At 42.2% G+C, this 18,879-nt stretch overlaps 1 protein-coding gene and 1 pseudogene across 2 annotated transcripts; both read left to right on the top strand.

The window, feature by feature from the left end:
* The first annotated feature begins 929 nt into the window (after positions 1-929).
* lmo4lb (LIM domain only 4-like b) lies at positions 930-5,427 on the top strand. Of its 2 annotated transcripts, none has more exons than XM_086031574.1 (5): positions 930-1,282; positions 2,287-2,545; positions 2,657-2,753; positions 3,142-3,300; positions 4,612-5,427. In XM_086031574.1, the coding sequence occupies exons 2-5, from the start codon at positions 2,331-2,333 to the stop codon at positions 4,618-4,620; spliced, it is 480 nt and encodes a 159-aa protein (XP_085887700.1). In that variant the 5' UTR covers positions 930-1,282; positions 2,287-2,330; the 3' UTR covers positions 4,621-5,427. The 2 variants fall into 2 exon arrangements, with proteins under 2 accessions (XP_085887700.1, XP_085887699.1); XM_086031573.1 differs by having other exon boundaries at positions 938-1,078.
* A 2,132-nt stretch (positions 5,428-7,559) lies between these two features.
* On the top strand, positions 7,560-17,618 carry LOC147147938 (uncharacterized; annotated as a pseudogene).
* Positions 17,619-18,879: the final 1,261 nt, after the last annotated feature.

The following is an 18,879-nucleotide window of genomic DNA, read 5'->3' on the forward strand; positions in this document are numbered from 1 at the left end:
TTTGCATTGGCTTCCAGTTAGTTTTAGAGTAGATTTTATTATTTGTTTTTAAAGCTTTGAATGGACTGGCCCCAAACTATATTGCTGACCTCATTCAGGTTTACAGTCCAGTGCACGCTTTGAGGTCTGGGGGCCAGTACCTTCTTGTGGAGAAGAAGACGAACCTTAAAACCCGTGGGGACAGGGCTTTTTCAGTGGTTGGCCCCAGACTCTGTAATGCTCTGCCCCTCCATATTCAAACGGCCTCCTCAGTCGAGTGTTTTAAGTCTCGTCTTAAGACCCACTTTTATTCTCTGGCTTTCAACACGGTGTGAATTGTGTGGTCCTCTGTGTGTTTTAATTTCATTTTATGCATTCATTTATTTTTGTTATGTTTTTTTTTTTTGCTTCTATATATATTCATTGGTTGCACAAACATATGTGCAGCACTTTGTAACAGCATTGCTTTTCAAATGTGCTATATACAGTTAATAAAATGGATTGGATTGGATTGGTCCCCAAACATGCTTGGAGACCCCAAAGAGTCTAACCGCCTGCCCCCACCAGACAGACGCCACTGGTGAGCATATCACCCTTCTTTGGGTTGTTATACAGTTAATCCTAAAAGAATATGGAACAGCAATTTTTGAGGATGTTAGCATACAACAATGGGGTTGTGCGTAAAGTTTCAAAAAGACACAAGTAGGAACTTTTTTTATTTTTTTTTAAATTGGACTTTTTGGACAAAAACTTTTTTTTTGTTTTGTTTTTACAAAAAAAAATGCTTTATTTCTTTATGAAAGTGTGGAAACAGAAAGACGCACATGATCGCCCAATGGGAACTCATAAATCATTGTGACTCTGACCACGCCTACTGCTCCGCTATTGGCTGTTTCCTGCTGCACGTCACTGCGTCCACTCTCGGCAATTTAAATAGATCCTTGCGCAATTTGATGAATAGGGTCGCTGTCATAAGCGTCAGAAACAGTGGAAGGCGTGTAATCAGACGGACAGCTGGAAGAGCGAGTGGGAAGCAAAGGAAGGAGCAGCGTGTCTCCTCCTCGCCGCCTCGAGTCGTTCTCTATTCGTGGAGCTCCAAGTGAGAGACTTTCCTCAAACTATTTGCAGTTCGCGCGCCATCCTGGCCTGGGATTTTATTCTTCTTTTGGCACACTCTTCTACGAAGCAATGGAGTCATGCCTAAGTCCAGTTTCACAGACGTAAACACATCCGTGTTTCAGTGAGAACTATTTTCCACAGTGTTTTGAGTTCAACGCAGTCGGAAAACCTTTGGCTCGAAAAGGTAACACGTCTGTTTCCTCGTTTCCTTTCTTTCTTTTCTTTTCCGTCAGCGCGCGCTCGTTATAGTGAGGCTTTCATTGAACTTGTACCTTTCGTTTGGTTAATTAAAAACGATAAAGTTATACACTACATTAAGAACAGATTCGGAAAGAAACGCTTTGACTTGAATGCATTCCCTTTGAAAGCTGGCACCCTTCCAAAAGTCCCATTTGGTGACTTTCCTGCTTTCCCTCTCACTTAAAAAAAAAAAATACACGACCATGAGCAGATTGTCCCCACTGTCTTTATCTAAATACATTGGTTTGTTTTACGGAAGCTCCTTGTTTGCAAATAACAAATTATATCATGTTTCATATACCGTGCAGTACAGTCTTGGTAAACTTACCAGTTGGTAAACTGCAAGTCATTTTGAGCTATTTTGTATGATGCATTCATAGTGATTACATTAGTAAGTCTAACAGCATACTGACTAGGGCTGCACAATATATCGAAAAAATATTGATTCCACGAAAATGGCATATGCGATGTGCATATCGCAAAGACATGCAATAATTTTCTTCCGGAATTGTATGCTTTTATCTGCGTTTGACTAGTTAGATGAAGACTTAACTGTGCATCGCCACCCAATAGTTGGACATTATCTCGGGGAATTACAATTCATTTGCTAAGAACAAATTGAGCTTGCTTATTTTGCCGCGTGAAAAAAATCTTTCGTTTGATAATAAAAAGGTAATTTCTTTAGGCACAATATTTAGGTTAAATATTGCAATAATATCCATATCGCTATATTCGACATCCATATCGCATGTTTTTTCCAATAGCATGCAGTCTTAATACTGATCGTTAACCTCTTTGAATATGAGAATAAGCCACAGGAATGTAATTAAACATGTTCATCCAAACATATGCTTGCCATTAAACTCAAATACATTCTTGCCATATTGGTCAGTTACTACACTGCTGTAGGTATGCCTTACGCTCTCCTCACACTTTGCTTACTTCCAGTGCGTGCGTCCTGTGCCCTGAAGCCACTGAGGGCCCACATCAGTATGGTGAACAACCAAGCGTCAGGCGTAGCGCCGGCCCCGAGGTCATGTGCAGGATGTGGGGGGAAGATCGCTGACCGTTTCCTGCTCTTCTCCATGGAGCGTTATTGGCACACTCGCTGCCTCAAGTGCTCCTGCTGCCAAGCCCAGCTGGGCGACATTGGCACCACCTGCTACAGCAAGGGAGGCATGATTCTGTGTCGCAGCGACTACATCAGGTGAGCTCTTATGTGGCAAGAGGAAAATGGATGTGGGTGCTTTTTAGCATATAGAGGTTGTATCCAATGAGGTTTCTTTTAAAAAAAAATTTTTTTAAATATAATTTGCAGGCTGTTTGGGCACAGCGGGGCGTGCAGTGCCTGTGGCCAGTCGATCCCAGCCAATGAAATGGTGATGAGGGCACAGGGAAATGTTTACCACCTTAAGGTAAGTCCCCAGCTCCCACTTCAGCCTGCTTTGCCTCCTGCTGTGTGTTTGAGAGAAACATCTGGCATATTCCTCCTTCCCCCAAGCCTCAAACATCGACTCAGACAGTTCATTAGGTACACCCGCACACTTTTCACTACGATCCACTACGAAAACCGCATCAGTTCAGTTTTGCTTGACACTGTCGGGAAGATTTTAATTTCACAACAAACAAGGCCATACATAAATGTTTGTTGTTCACACCCTCCACAGTCATTTGTGTTTATAATATTGTGGTTATCTTATTCTTGGTCATTTTCCTGGGCGCACAAACAGACAACACACAATACAATCAAACATTGTTGTACATGGCTGTTCACGGGCCTAACGTTCCGTTTTTCTGTGGCAGTGTTTCAGCTGCGCCACATGCAGGAACAGACTAATGCCTGGAGATCGCTTCCATTACATCAATGGTACAATCTTCTGTGAGCACGACAGACCCGGTGCTGCCTTGCTCAGCAGCCACCTGCCACAACTTCAGAGTAACTCTGTGATGACGGACCAGAAGGTAAATACATTCTTTACATATCTAGCATGTTTAGAAATATGTATTGAGTCATCTTATTTTCCATAGCATGATATTTCATCAGTCAGATAAACTGAAAAGGGGTAATATAGGATAACTCAGAAGTACAAAGCCCTGTATTCAACCAGTTCTTTGAAATTCAAAGAAAACACAGATGCTCCTGTCCCGGCCTGACAACATAACACTATTACAATGGCGCATAAATAATTGAAAACAATGACACGAGTAAAAAACATCTGCAAAATTACCTTGAAATTAAGCTTCTAAATTCTCTTGAGCATTTGCATTAAAGAATGTCATCACGTTATGGTGCGTTATTCCCATCGTCAACTCACTTCACCTCTAATATAATGTAATTTGTCTAAATATGCATTGTCAGTACGGCACAAAAACAATGTCGAAATCTAGTTCAGCCTTAAAAATGAGTACAAACTGGAAAAAGTAGAAATACCTGTTTGAGGCATTTTATTTTATACCCACACAAATGTTTACATAGATAATAGTCCTTATATACTACGTTTTTTCCTGTCAAGAAATCTTAATTACTCCCTGTGAATCAACAAAAAAAGAGATATTATTAATTATAGTGTTTGCGCATATGACTTTCAACCAATTACCTAAAGCAGTGATTCCCAACGGGTGTGCTCTTGAGTGTGTCTTGAGAGATGTCAAGGCGTGCCAAAGGAAATTATCACATTTCACATAATTGGTCAGATGATTATTTATTTATAACAAATAATGTATCTTTGTCCATCTACCTGTGTCAGCATCTTATAGTGACATAACAAATAAATGATATTCTATTAGATAGCAGAGAGTAAATAATTGATATGTGTATCCACTTTTTGTGACCATTTTGTTTGGTCAACTTAAAATATGTGCCTTGGCTCAATAAAGGCAGTCCGACTACCACCCATGTGGTGGCAAATATTCGGAATGCGGTACCACAAGTTTTCCTCAAGTCAACTTGACTTCATAACTATAATACTGACCAGATTGTGTGGTTTTGATAAATTGCTTAAAATAAGCTCCGCATTAACCAGGTAATTTGATCAATGTTTTTCTTGAATTCACTCCCTGCATTTGCCGCTATTTCACTACTTTGACCTCTTCTCCGTTGATTTAGGAAATGCAAGTGACTTAAAGTGTAATCAAAGGCCATATTGTCTTCATGAACTGATAGTTGAGATGTTTCCTGTGCCCTATGACAAGCCCTTTTATAATGACTGCATAAATGAGTCAAATATGATGATACATACACACGTCCTTGCTCTTTTTCTGTCTTCTTTGCAGGTGTGCTGAGTGGAGTGTGCGTTGACGCTTCAATTCCTTTCTCTTGCTACTGTTGCCATTGTTGTGAGTTCTGTTCACCGCCACACCTCCCTCCCCTGAAGGGCCAGCTTTCCTCCAGTGAAATCCCGCCCCATCGTCATGTCACAGAATCCCTGACCCCTCATCCAAAGTCACGTTTATGTAGTTGTTGCGCGGTGGCCACAGGAAAAATTATTATTGGAGTATTTTGGAAGGGACCGGTCGGTAATGGGCCCTTCGATTTGTCATGACTTTCCTCCTCCATACGGGGCCCCTGGTGTTCAGTACAAAAGTGGCAGATGCTTGCATTCTGTGTGGACTGCACTAGCGGAGACTCTTCTGGACTCTGAGAAAGCTAGAAGACAACAATCGTCATCAATCAGAGGATGAAGCGAAAGATGCTTGAATGACAGTTTGATGGACTGCTGTAATATGACTGTCACCGTCTTGTGCCAAGTGGCATTATTTTCCCTAAGTGTCAGTGTTTTGAATGAACTCTGATCCGTCTCTTTTATATGTCTATCGGAGACATTGTACTCCGGGTATTGAATTATTAAACTGGAGGGGATTCAGGCACCAAGTGTATATTTCAGTCATAAGAAATCCATTAATTCCGAAAAACTGCTGTTTAAAAAAAAAAAATTGCTCCAAACTTTTAAAGCACTGTTAAAAATAGGAACCCTTCATTGTCGATGCCTGTAATTTCCATAATGAATTGTATTCTTCATGATTTTCCTGCTCAATGTGTGGAAGCAAATGATGGTTTTCCAATTAAAAAGAATGTCCTATATGCACTGACATCACTGTGAGGCCCCTTAGCAGCTAGCACGAGAGCTGTCCTGTACTTCCTGGTACCTAGCATGGTGGCTATAGCGGTCTCTCTCACTCTTGTAAGCCCTGTATGGTTAAAACATGGCTGATTACCCAGGGGAATGGAATTAGGGGGCTTGAGCTCTGACCATTTACAGAAGCAATTAAACATGAGCCGTGTATCTGTGCCGCCGGAGCTCGTGGGAGGCTGAACTTTGGGCATATCCTGTGGCTGGCTGGCTGGCTCCGTGGCTGACTGCCTGCCTCTAATAAAGACTAATCCGAAAGCGGTCTAATTAAAGGGGAGTGGTCCCGCCGAAATCGAGGGAATTTCAACGAATTGCACGTCTTTATTATGTATCATGCCGCTTTGTGCCCCTCGCACTGTGCTGTACTGCATGACTGTTTGGTTGAATACTCATTCCAAACGATATGTAATTAGCTTTAAGTCTGGACACCTTTTTAATGTCATGTAAAAACTTTTAAGTGACATCCCGTCAGAGGGGTGAGGATAATCTCAGCATGATGACAGCAGTGAGGATGCAACGCGCAGCGAGCAGAAGATAGCATCTGCTCTACTTTTGCACCTTGCCCGGGAGCATTGCAGCCATCAAACTTGCACCTTAATGCGCTTAGCTCTTCTAAAATGTCCCACTTGTCATGGTGGGTGCTGATACTGCATCAATTATTTATTCCACGTCTGATCAAGGGGCGTCACGCAAATTCATTAACGTATGCAAATGATCACAATTACAATTATCTTTGTATCGTGATGGCGAAGAACTAAAACCTCTGCACATTCTCGACTCCCGCCGCAGCACAAGTTACACTTTGCATTTAAACTAATCAAGCCTCATCTGCCTCTTCCTAATTAGCCAGAACGTTTTCAGATGCCAATTAGCAGGTCTCAAGAAAAGGCTCTATGCCATGAGGCGTTGTCTTTTATCAGAGCTTGTGCAGGTGTGTGGCTCACCATGTAGCCTGTGTCATAGGAAAGTGTTTATTCCTGCTAATTAATCATATTAACACATGGAGATGAGAGTAATTGCCTGAGCTCCACCACCGCACACTGTGTGAAGGCACAAATGATGCCAGGATATTTTTACATGCTCGTGATGAAACGTCGTCTTCTTACCCAGACTACTCTTGTGACTCAGTGCCAAGATGCAGTTTCAATGCCTTGGTCTTGATGATGATTCCTCGCTGTGAAGAAAGGTGTTACAGGGGAAGCCAACCCCCCAAAATTCTTTACAATAATATGTTCCATGCAGCGACACTAGTCGAAACTTTCTGAAATTCTGATTTGTGCGTTTGTGGAATACGCATTAAGAAGCAAAATCCACCTGTTTTTGTCCATCTCGGCGGCGGCGGCCATTTTGTCACTTGCTGTAGACTGAAAATGATATCACAGTTGCTCATGGCTCGGGTAACAACCAATCATGGCTCAGTTTCAGAAAACAGGTGAGCCGTGATTGGCTGTTACCTGAGCCATGAGCAATTTGGATGCCATTTTCAGTCGACAGAAGTGACAAAATGGCCGCCCCTGAGATGGCTAAAAATGGGTGGATTTTGCTGCTCAACTCACATTTCGCACATGCAATTGTAGTCAGAATGCCGTGTTTGGACGAGTGGAGGCGCACACAACATATTGTAAAGAAAATTTGGGGGTTGATTTCCTCTTTAAGAATCAGTGATGTTCTGCTTTTGGTTTGACCTTTCAGATGTCGTCCATTGAATGGTACCAACACATCTCAGCAACGGTGCTACATATCAGAACTCAGGAGAGTGCAGACCTCCCCCCAAAGGCGTTATTCAACAATATTAAGACATGGCAAAAAATAAAAAACAAATATATATTAAAAAAATCTGCATCTTTATTTGGATTTTCGTCAAAATGTAATGGGCCAAAACATGGATGCAGTCATACTCAAAATGCCGTCATAAAATAATCTGGTATTAAAGTGTGTACTTTTTGTATCTATTATGGAAGTGGTGCCAGTTTGTTTAGTCTCTTTTGTATCATTCTAATCATCTGTACAACTTGAAAAAAAATGCATGATGAGATAAGGTTCCTCCTGCTTCAACATTTTATGTGCACTTAGCAGTGAAGTTTACTCCTGATGGACAAGTCTAGTCCACAGTTGGGCAAGAGGCTCAGCAAAAGTATGTTTGCTGTAAAACTGCCATCTGGTTCTCGTGATGTTTTTTTCTCTCTCTCTCTCTCTCTCTCTCTCTCTAAAGCATGAAAAGCAATGGTTGTCTACTGTTTCACCGTCCTTATGATAGTCGCCGTTGTTGGCAGAGCTACAGTATGCACTATGCAGCACCAAATGACTTCCACAGCGTAGATGCGGCAATATATCACAATAACCTCATTTGTCTCAACCTCCGAGTGCTAAATGAGCAGACGTTTTGTGAGCTGACTTCGAACCGGCTGACGTCTGCTGTGCTGTGCTGTGCTGTGCTGTGCTGCGTTGTATGTTGGTGAAACATGAGACATTGCTGGAGCATGTAGGAAGTGATGCATGCTGGAGCCATAACTCACTGCCTTCCGCATGGGAGTCGCGGAGCATAATGACAAAGCGTGTACAACTCCGAGCGTCTTGCAGGAATGTCAGTAATGGCAGAGCGAGAGAACTTCTCATGGCCAATCGGAACGCTTTGAATAATTAAAGTGATCGGCTTAATTAGCTCAATTACGTTAATTTGACCACGGAACACGGCCATATGGTGAAAGGAAACAAAAGAGGGGGGAACTAATTAAAAGTAAAATAATGAGGATTTTAATTAACTGGCTCCCTAGACAGCGGAGCGCAGGGATCAGGAGCCTGCTACCATAATTAAAGTGCTGTAACGCTGGCAACATCTCCTCGCTTTCTTATATCTGTGAGGGCTCTATCCATCTAATTAAATCTGTAAATAAATTAGCAACATTGAGGGTTCCTGCTTGACTTAACACTGCCTAGAATACACCCCCACCCTCCCAATAACATGCTCACCTTACTCGAAGCAGACTATACGAGTCATACAGGCAGAGGTTGAGCTACGGTCACCCATTAACGGTTTTGGGGACGCGGGGAGATAATTGTGTCTGTTCTATTTCAATCAGGTTTGTGCAGATGGATGCCTGTGTTTGCGTCCTCCGGAACCAAGGCTGGCACACACATATCCAAAGAGGGCCAAGCAGAGGTGGCAGTGGCATCAGCTCCATGGGTCACATGGTTATACGCTTCAATATGTGAGCTACAACTCCCTCTATTGTCTGTGTCTTAAGTTCCTCTGTGCTCATGCCAAACCAACCTGGCAAACTTTCTCCATCACAATGTGAAAGCAGGTGTTAGCTACTCTCCCAGAGTGACAGGTGAGCTATTTGCATATTAAATGAACAAGCACTTATAAGTTCTGAGTGAAGTGTTACTTTGCCAGTTCGTAGTAAACAAGGAGCGAGCAACCATTCAACTGTCGTTACCAGTGGCGGTCGCCGCGGAAAACGTTTGACTGAGATGCACGGATGCACAAAAGTGACTGAAACTAAATCATCACTTCTTCCGCTAACTAAATCATCACTTCTTCCGACTCTTTAGCTCTTGATATGGAAAAATGGAGCAATATTTAAGGATTATCAGGCTACTATCATTACTTATCTTGCTGAGTAATGTAAAATACTGGAGGTCTTTGTTCATTTTTGAAAGGAGGATAAACAAATAAATCCAGGGCAGATTGGCTTCCAAAATGGCAATTTAGCATCTTAATTCAACTTCAAAATTGAAAGTGCCATTGTTCACCTAAACCACCGGGTAGTGTTGTGTTGCAGTGGTTACGGCTTGTGACACTGCTTTAAAATCAGCAGTAATGCTGTAATCACACATCATTTGTTCAGTTACCACTTTAAACATTTCAAGCTTCAAAGATCTTTTGGAAAAATGGGTTTGCAAAAGGCGGCACGGTGGCCGAATGGTTAGCACATCTGCCTCACAGTTCAGAGGTCGTGGGTTCGATCCCGGCTCCGGCCTCCCTGTGTGGAGTTTGCATGTTCTCCCCGTGCCTGCGTGAGTTTTCTCCGGGTACTCCGGTTTCCTCCCACATTCCAAAAACATGCATGGTAAGTTGATTGGACTCTCTAAATTGCCCCTAGGTGTGATTGTGAGTGCGGATGTTTGTCTCTGTGTGCCCTGCGATGGGCTGGCGACCAATTCAGGGTGTCCCCCGCCCACTGCCCGAAGACAGCTGGGATAGGCTGCAACACGCCCCGCGACCCTTGTGAGGATAAGCGGTATAGATAATGGATGGATGGATGGGTTTGCAAAAAAAAATAAAAAATGGGTATCCTCCAGTCACAGATAAAGTCAGGTCTATAAGTATTGGGACATTGACACAATTTTCAGCTTTTTGCCACCACTACGATTTGACTTTCAGCTTTAAATTGAGAATTATATATGAGCCATTCTACCGAATTGGTTGAAATTGCTGTCCCACAATGAAAATCAAATTTAAAAAAAAACAATGAAGCGTTCAGACCTTGCATATTTAGTAATATCTTGTTATCATCTATTTTACCACAAGGCTTTAATTGTGATCTTATATATGTCACTTCCTATTGGGAGGTGGCTGTGCCAATCTCTAACTCCTAAATTTCAATTCATGAAAAAAAAAGTAAAAAACTGTAGAAGATTTTTGCCAATTTAAAAAAATACTTTAATTAATAGAACATGTTGGTTGCTTAAATGTATGGTGAAAGATTTACATTGATTGTGTAGATTTTTTTCAAATTAGAAGTTATGTAAAAAAACCTGTCCTAAATTTTCATGTCACTACCGAAACGCAAAGAGTATTTGTCTGAAGGGAGGGCTTGGTTTTCTCCAGAAATTTCACCAGTAAGAGACATTACCTTCATTACTGTTCATCACTAGGCACATGGCAAGTAATTAGTTGGCAGCATTATTAAGTTATGTGAAAATCAGCATGTGGTTTTAACGACCGTCACTACCGAACACCTCATTTCGGCAATAAAATGAGCACTTTTGATTTTAATGCTAAATGTACTGTTTTCTATCTCTGTACACATGCTCAAAACTGTCTGTGGCAGCCACGTTGTATACATAGATACATATGTCATACATAGATCCTTCTGATTTTAACAATATTTTAACAATATTATATTCCATATTTTATCAAAATTTGAAGGGACCCAAAACGGTCACTACCGAAACATACAGATAGGTTTCGGTTGTGACATAATGGTTTTGGTAGTGACAATATGATGTTTATTTTTGGATAAAGTAAGTTTTAAATAATATAATACATAGATACATATGTAATACATAGATCTTTCTGATTTTAACTATATTCCATTCCATATTTTATCTTAATTTGAAGGGAAAAACACAAAAATGCCAAAAAGCCTAGCAGAGACAGAGTACAGGCGAAAGGTTAGAATGACCCAGTGAAATCCAAAGAATATTTAATAAAGGAAAAGAGAAAGAAATAAGAGAAGGAAGGAAGAAGGAAAGCTGAAGTCTACCAATGAATTATCCAGCAGATAGCAAAGGAAAGTCCGAAGGTGAAACCACAGTTTTTCAATGATGAAGAGCCCTGTGATGGGCAGGTAACCGGTCCAGCGTGTACCCTGCTTTTGCACCAAGTCATCTGCCATCAACTCCAACCCCCTGCGACCCTGACTACAGCACAAAGCACTACAAAATGGAAAAAAATAATGTTTCATGAGTTATAATACACGTTAAAAGTTAAAATATAGTAAAACTAGTTAAGTGATTACAATGCTACCCTCACACAAAGTATTACTGCAACAGCAGCAACAATATGGTCACTACTGAAATGTTGCAGTCACTACCGAAAAAACTGATGTTTTAACAAAATAAAAAGTATTGCATTATCAACCAACAATTTTTGACAATGATTGTTTTAGGGTATGTTTGTTTAATTAATGATGACTTTTGAAGTCAATATGATCAACTTTCTACATTTTACAAAAATGAAAAATGAAAAATAGCATATACATTTTGAGTTATTTTGGAAAAAGTTATATTCAATTCTGTTAAAAATTAATTTTGATTGGTTTTGATGTCAAAACCATATATATTAATTTATAAAAATACTCTGTAGAGGGGGGAATGGAAAAAATATGAATCAGCCAGTAGAATTATTTTTATTCTTGTGTAACACTAGCACCGCCACCATGCTCCATTGATGAGGTGATAGTGTAGAAGCCAATGTGCAACTGCCTTTGCCTAACTCCAAAATTATTAATTTCAGCATGTACCAATTTTAGAGATAAAACGGCATCACACAAGTGTATGCGTCGGTCCAGCATTAAAGAAAATTAGACATTAAAAAGAAGCCATTCGCTTGTGCAGCATCCAAATGATTTTGAAGCGGCTGGTTCATTAACTAAAATTATTATCTCGTGTCAAGAGGTCAGGCTACAGAGGGACATTTAAAAGGTTGCATGTCCACACGATGTATGCACTTTGGTATCGTATGAATGTCAAATCTAGTCTAGAAGAAGCCTGAGGGAAAGCTCCTCACTACAGACAGTGTCGGTCTAACAACATCCCACCACATACGAATTTTCATAAAAGTGCAACGGTAAAGGAAAAAAAACACAGCATGACTGTAAAAGGTTCCAATGTTATGTGGTCCACAATGATGGTGGTTTCTTCATTTGTGTTACTGCTCGGTTTCAACCCTGCAATAATAATGTCCACAAATGTAGATGAAGTACACAAAATCGGAGGCACGTAAACAATCCAAAGGAGAGATTGACAAAGCAGACCTCAGTTCTGTGTGAGAGGCTGCCAGCTCTTTCGACTCCCCCCCCCCCGAAATGTGTGTTTGATTGATTGCTCTCGTCTTTTTGATTGTCACACTATTTACCGTTTATTTTATTGGATTGTGATTTATATTCTGTTACTTTTTATCATTGTGTCTACATCACTTTTTCATTTTGGCTTATTTTTTGCCTCGTATAGCATTTTAAGTCATTTGACGTATAGGAAAACAAACGGAATGAGAGCGTACCCTGACTTTAAACCACCGACAGTATAGTGCTCCATCGTGCATACGCTCTAAAAGTATTTGGACAATGACAGAATGTTTATCATTTTCACATTGTCCATTTGTCCATTGGCTGCAAGCTTTATTGGGTTGAGATCGGGTGACTGACTTGACACTTGAAGAATACTGTATTGTCTTTAAAAGGTTTTTAGTTACTTTCACAGCGGTGTCTAATTTGGCATTTGGTTGAATGTGAGATGGAATTTATTTTTCTATGAGTAAACACCCACATGCCCATATTTAGCACATCATGTGGCCTTCTTTAGAACATGGGCTGGTAATTTCTCCCCGCAGACCTTCCAGTCATTGTTACCTTGTTTTCATTGTTCAATTAATCTGATTCAAGCTCACAGGAGGCTTTTGGGGGTGATCATTGAGACTTTTTCAAGGATTGAAAAACTGGTTAAGTTATTAACTTCTTTTTATTTTTTACGTTCTATGAAGAAGTATGTAATACCCGACAGCCATCCTCCAAATCACTTGACCTCCTGCTTGCCAAATAGTGAGTGCTCAACTACATGTAATAAAGCTTTAGTTCCAAATGAATGCTAATAGCTTATTATGTCCACAAGTCGAACTCCCCAAAACTCATGCAATTTGTATTTCAACCGAAATGCCTCAACAGTCAAACCAAATGTCCTCAGATCCCTGAGGATCTGGTTTTAACTCAACAAATGTGTTTTCAATTTTCTATGACTTCTTTGAGTTTTTGGTGCGTAATGGTTTGATGGTATGCTGGTATACGCAGCAGGTTTGCTACAGCATACTTCCGGAGCGAAAAAGAAAGAGAGAGAGGTGAATTAGAGCGAGTTTCTTCAATTTCAATGAAAAGTCCTGCTGTGTTGCTTGTTAAAGTAGGGAAGACGCCAGAAGAAGTGCATGAACTCTACCTTGATGTGCTCGGGTCTTTTGCGAGCGCTGCACAGTTTGATTGACTTTATACTCGCGGACACAAGGTTGTTTTGAAAATGTGTTACAGTTGCATTCAAAGTCGGCAGGCGTCGCCTCAAAAAGACGACAACAATGGATATCGTGCCTTCTACAACATTGGGACCTAGATGACTAGACGATGCATTTAATTGTATTGCGAAAACGATCTGGAAGGTAGCGGCGAAGGTGGTACGTGTGTGAGTAGCTTCTTTACACACACATACGTGACATAACACCCACATCACTGCCAAACTACCGGTATTTTGCTTTGCAGCAGCAACGACCTGTGTGGTGTGGGAAACTGTATGTCATCGCAACATGTGACATAACGGACCTATCACGAGAGGGAATGCACAGAGTAGTGTATACCAGCAACAATTCCTGAAGCGTGTGTGGCATGTGTTACAGACCTGTCGCCAACAATGCGACGTGATGCAATGTGGCAGTATAAAAAAGCCTTTCGAATAAGCAGAGGTGAAATTTGGCTGCCTCGCGACCATGTCACATGCATGAGCGCCGATTAGTGGGCCGGACTAAAATCCACTTCCGCCCTTGCTTAGTCAAGCAGACTCACTGCTGGATCAGGAACATCACAGATTGGCATCTGTTTGAGAAAGGCATTAGAACCGGCTGCACCATCTCAGTCATCCTTTTCGCCCTCGCCACGAACATGATAGTCAAGTCCGCTGAGGTAGAGTGCAGGTGCCCCTTGACAACATCAGGAGTACGCCAGCCCCCAATTAGAGCCTTCATGGATAACCTGACAGTCACCACAACATCTGTACCAGCCGGCAGGTGGATTCTCCAAGGCCAAGAGAAGCTCATCACCTGGGCTCGGTTGAGCTTTAAGACAGAAAAATCAAGGTCTCTAGTGCTCAAGAGAGGGACAGGTTCTGCTTCTCAATGGCTGGCCACCATTCCATCTATCACAGAAAAGCCAGGTAAGAGCCTCGGGAAGTACTTTGATTGCAGCCTCAAAGACTCTGCCTCCATCCAGAGAACTAGCAAAGAACTGGAGGACTGGCTCAGCCAGGTTGACAAGTCAGGTCTTCCAGAGAGATTCAAGGTCTGGATTTAGCAGCATTCCATCCTGCCTCGGATCCTGTGGCCTCTGTTAGTGTACACAGTACCTATAACAACAGTCGAAGGCATGGAGAGAAAGATCAGCAGCCACCTGCGGAGATGGCTCAGTCTACTACGCAGCTCTTCTCTGTATGGCACCAGTAACATACTGCAGCTCCCAGTCAGTGGCCTCACTGAAGAATTCGCGGTGTCCAGAACACAGGAAGCATTACAATCTAGAGATCTAAAGGTGGCATCAGCTGATATCCAGGTGCAAACAGTCAGGAAATGGAACGCAGGCAAAGCCATAGATGTGGCTGAGTCATGGATGAGGCAGAAGGCACTGGTGGGGTCCACAGCAACAGGGCGTGCAGGCATTGGCTACTTTCCCTCAACCAGAGTTGACAAGGCCCAGGGCAAGGAGCATCACCATCTGATCCAGGAGGAAGTGCGGGCAGGCGTGGAGGAAGCACGAGCCAGCAGAATGGTGGGAATGGGGCAGCAAGGAGCATGGACTAAATGGGAGAAAGTTCTGCAACGGAAACTCACCTGGTCCAACATCTGGAAAGTAGACTTCCATCGAATCAGGTTCTTAGTCCAGGCTGTGTACGATGTCCTTCCAAGTCCAGCAAACTCCATGTCTGGGGAAAAACGGAGACACCATCCTGCCCGCGCTGCTCAGGACGGGGCTCCGTGGAAAACATACTCAGCAGCTGTCCAAAAACCCTTGGAGATGGGCGCTATCGCTGGCGTCATGACCAGGTGCTTCCCACCCAGCAAAAATTGGTTGAAAAGACGTAGAAAAGACGTCACTTGTGTCCGTTCAAAAAACGTCCGAACTTGGTTGAAAAAATGAAAGGTGAAAAGACGTAATTTTCATGTCGTTGAAAAGACATCCTTTTACAGTCTAAATTTGTTTGAAAAGTATAAGGTGAAAAGACGTAATTTACATGTCGTTGAAAAGACGTCCTTGAAAAGACATCCTTTTACAGTCTAAATTTGGTTGAAAAGTGAAAGGTGAAAAGACGTCATTTTCATGTAGTTGAAAAGATGTCTTTAAAAAGACATCCTTAAAGTCTAAATTTGGTTGAAAAGCAGACAGAGCTCGGCAATCCATCCCAGGACCGGACTGGACCCATTTTTGGGGCCGAGGGCCCCCCCGGTGACACACTTCGGGAAAAAAAAAGGGCTCGAGTCAGTGAAGGTGGAAGTGGATTTTAGTCCGTCCCACTAATCGGTCCTCATGCGTGTGACATGGTCACGAAGCAGCCAATCTCAACCTACTCGGTGATATGCATATGTTAACATGGCAGGGAGGTCATTGTTTGCTGTGCGGTCCTCAGTCATGGTTTCATAAAGTAGAATGCATGGCATTTAGAATTGTGGCAAATTCATATATTTTGTGTCATGGTGCTTTTTAGATATGAATTGAATGTATAAGACACCAACATCAGTCTGCAAAGTGTGTCAGGGACAATCACTGTGATTGGCTGCCAGCCAGGAAGTCCATCCCTATTCAAAATGCGCGGGAGTGACATATTTTAAACTTTAATAAATGCCAATTACGATAGCAAAGAAAAATTACATTTTTGAGACGATAGTTTGTTAACATCATGCAGCATTAAAAGCAATACAGCTTTATTTATATAGCGCATTTCACAACCGCTGCAGCTGTAACAAAGAACTTTACATATATAAAAAAACAATAATACAACAACAAAGACGGCTAAACACGACCCAAATTTAAACGACTATTTTCGGGCTAAACTTGTACCATGTTGGATGGGCTAAAACAATCACCAGGTTTCAATTACTATTTTTGGGCTAAAGTTGGACCACAATGAAGGGGATCAACAAAACCCAATTATCAACAACAATTTTTGGACTAAATTTGGGCCTCATTGGACGGGCTAAACACAATACAATAGTCAACAACTATTTTTGGACTAAATTTGGACCACATTTCACGGGCTACAACACAATCCAGTTTTCAACGACTATTTTTGGTCTAAACTTGTACCACGTTGGAAGGGCTAAAACAATAGCCAGGTTTCAATGACTAGTTTTGGACTAAAGTTGGACCACAATGAAGGGGATGAACAAAACCCAATTATCAAGAACTATTTTTGGACTAAATTTGGACCACATTGGACGGGCTAAAACAATAGTCAATTTTCAATGACTATTTTTGGACTAAAGTTGGACCACAACGAAGGGGATAAAATAAACCCAATTATTAACAACTATTTTTGTATTAAATTTGGACCACATTGGTCGGGCTAAACACAACCCAAATCTAAACGACTATTTTTGGGATAAATTTGGACTATGTTGGAGGGGCTATAACACAACCCAGTTTTCAACGACTATTTTCGGACTAAATTTGGACACATTTGGATGACCCAAACACAGCACAATTTTCAACGACTATTTCTGGGCTAAATCAAGTCTAAAACGGACCAGCCAGATTTAGCCCAAAATCCAACATCCAGAAGAGGTCTGGTGCTGGGTGGGTTAGGACTGTCGCTGACAGCATTGTCACCGCCATCAACACCAGCAAAGGCCACCGCAAGCCACAGACCAATGCATTCCACAGAGCTGGAGAGAAGCCCAGTATATCACCAAAGGAAAAGTCCGGCCTCCTCACCTTTGCCAACGACTGGCAACTGGAAGTGGACTCGGGCAGGCAACTGAAGTTCCCTTCCAGGATTACATCAACCAGGCTATGCCCAGACATTGTCATTGTATTAGATTCCACCAAGCAGCTGATTATTCTGGAACTGACTGTGCCATGGGAGGAACGCATGGACGAGGCCAATGAGAGGAAGCATGCCAAGTACCAGGAGCTGGTGGAAGAGTGCAGGAGGCAAGGCTGGAAGACAATCTATGAGCCTCTTGAGGTGGGCTGTCGGGGATTTGCAGGGCGGTCACTCTGCACAGTGTTCACCCGGCTAGGACTTGTCGGGGAGGCAAAGCGGAAGGCTGTCAGATCCGCAACTGAAGCCGCGGAGAAAGCCACAAAATGGCTGTGGATTAAGAGGGCAGAACCGTGGGCAAACGCTGCTGGGACACAGGCCGGGGATTGGTCACCCCGGTGTGGTCACCTAGGCTGAGGGGGTCTGATGTTGAGAGACCCGAAACCCCCGATGACGCCAGGAAATATCACTGATGATGTGTCCCAGCGCATCTGCAAGATGTATCTTCCACCTAAAATCCACTCGGAAGTGGATCCCCATTCAAAATGCGTGGGAGTGACATATATTTTAAATATCTTTAATAAATGCCAATTACGATAGCAAAGAAAAATGGAAGTGGCGGAACCTTGCTTAGTCGAGCAAACATTTTCTGATTTTCAAACATGTCAGACCCCGCCCTCGGCCCCAAAAATGGGCGTCCGGCCGGTCCGGCCCCGGGACGGATTGCCCAGCTCTGGTTTTGCACATTCTATAACATGCTTTTGGAACATTTGAGGCCCTTAAATTTGAGCTTTGCGATTGGAGTGTTGTTTGTCTTTTTCATTTTTTCTCTCTTACATTCCTGTGTGTCAGGAAAAGTTACTTGCACTTTTCAATAGTGACACTTGAACAAATGTCGAATGGCACTTAAGTTAAAACTTTGGAAACACATGCCTCAGTTTTTTAAATCCTAATTTTTATATTTAAGTACCGCAATACGTATCGGACCGCAACCCGATTATCGTGATCCGTATCGGACTGGGACAAAGTGTATCATCCCAGTCCTAGTAAACATGTTTGCCATGTTTTACGAGGGCTCACGAAACCCCAAAGTTGCTACGCTCGCAAGCCTCTGCTGCTCTAAGATACGGCCTTTCAGCGTTTTCGACTGGATACCAGATCTGAATGTTCTGAATGAGTCCATTTAAGAAGGCACTTCACACTGGAACATTTCTTCTACAAACAGCCTACTTTAGCGCTCAATTACATTGTAAAAAAGATACAATTATTTGAGTTTCAGTTTTCATGCATTACTCTCACAGGCTGCATGGCCCAAACTGGAGCTCACTGATCTTTGCGCCTTCTTTTAGGGGATATTTTATGGGAAGTTGACTTTTTAATTGCTTGTTTCTGGAGTGCCTGCCCACCCATCAAGTGTGAAGTTACACAGCCGATCTTTTGTGAGCCGCCTACTTCCTAAAATGTGTCTGTGAGCCATTCTGAGGTATGCCGAATTTTAACATCACGATTGTGTGTCCGCTACGTGCAACACATACACAGATCTGCACACTAAATTGAGAAGTGGCATTAACAGTGAAAATAACACTGTGAACATCCTCCTCTGTCTGCAGCTCAGAGTGGAGTCTCAGAATCAGAAAATGTCACTAGATTTTTCCAGCACTGGGCATTCCGTCTCTGT

Source organism: Filicampus tigris, chromosome 5 (assembly GCF_054856515.1).
Source record: "Filicampus tigris isolate MCC_2025a chromosome 5, RoL_Ftig_1.0, whole genome shotgun sequence".
NCBI classification, from domain to species: Eukaryota; Metazoa; Chordata; class Actinopteri; order Syngnathiformes; family Syngnathidae; genus Filicampus; species Filicampus tigris.

Excerpts from the sequence above, each read along its gene's own strand:
- lmo4lb (XM_086031573.1), top strand. Across the intron at positions 2,546-2,656 it reads TGTCGCAGCGACTACATCAG|GCTGTTTGGGCACAGCGGGG; the intron begins GTGAGCTCTTAT and ends TATAATTTGCAG. Across the intron at positions 2,754-3,141 it reads GAAATGTTTACCACCTTAAG|TGTTTCAGCTGCGCCACATG; the intron begins GTAAGTCCCCAG and ends TTTCTGTGGCAG.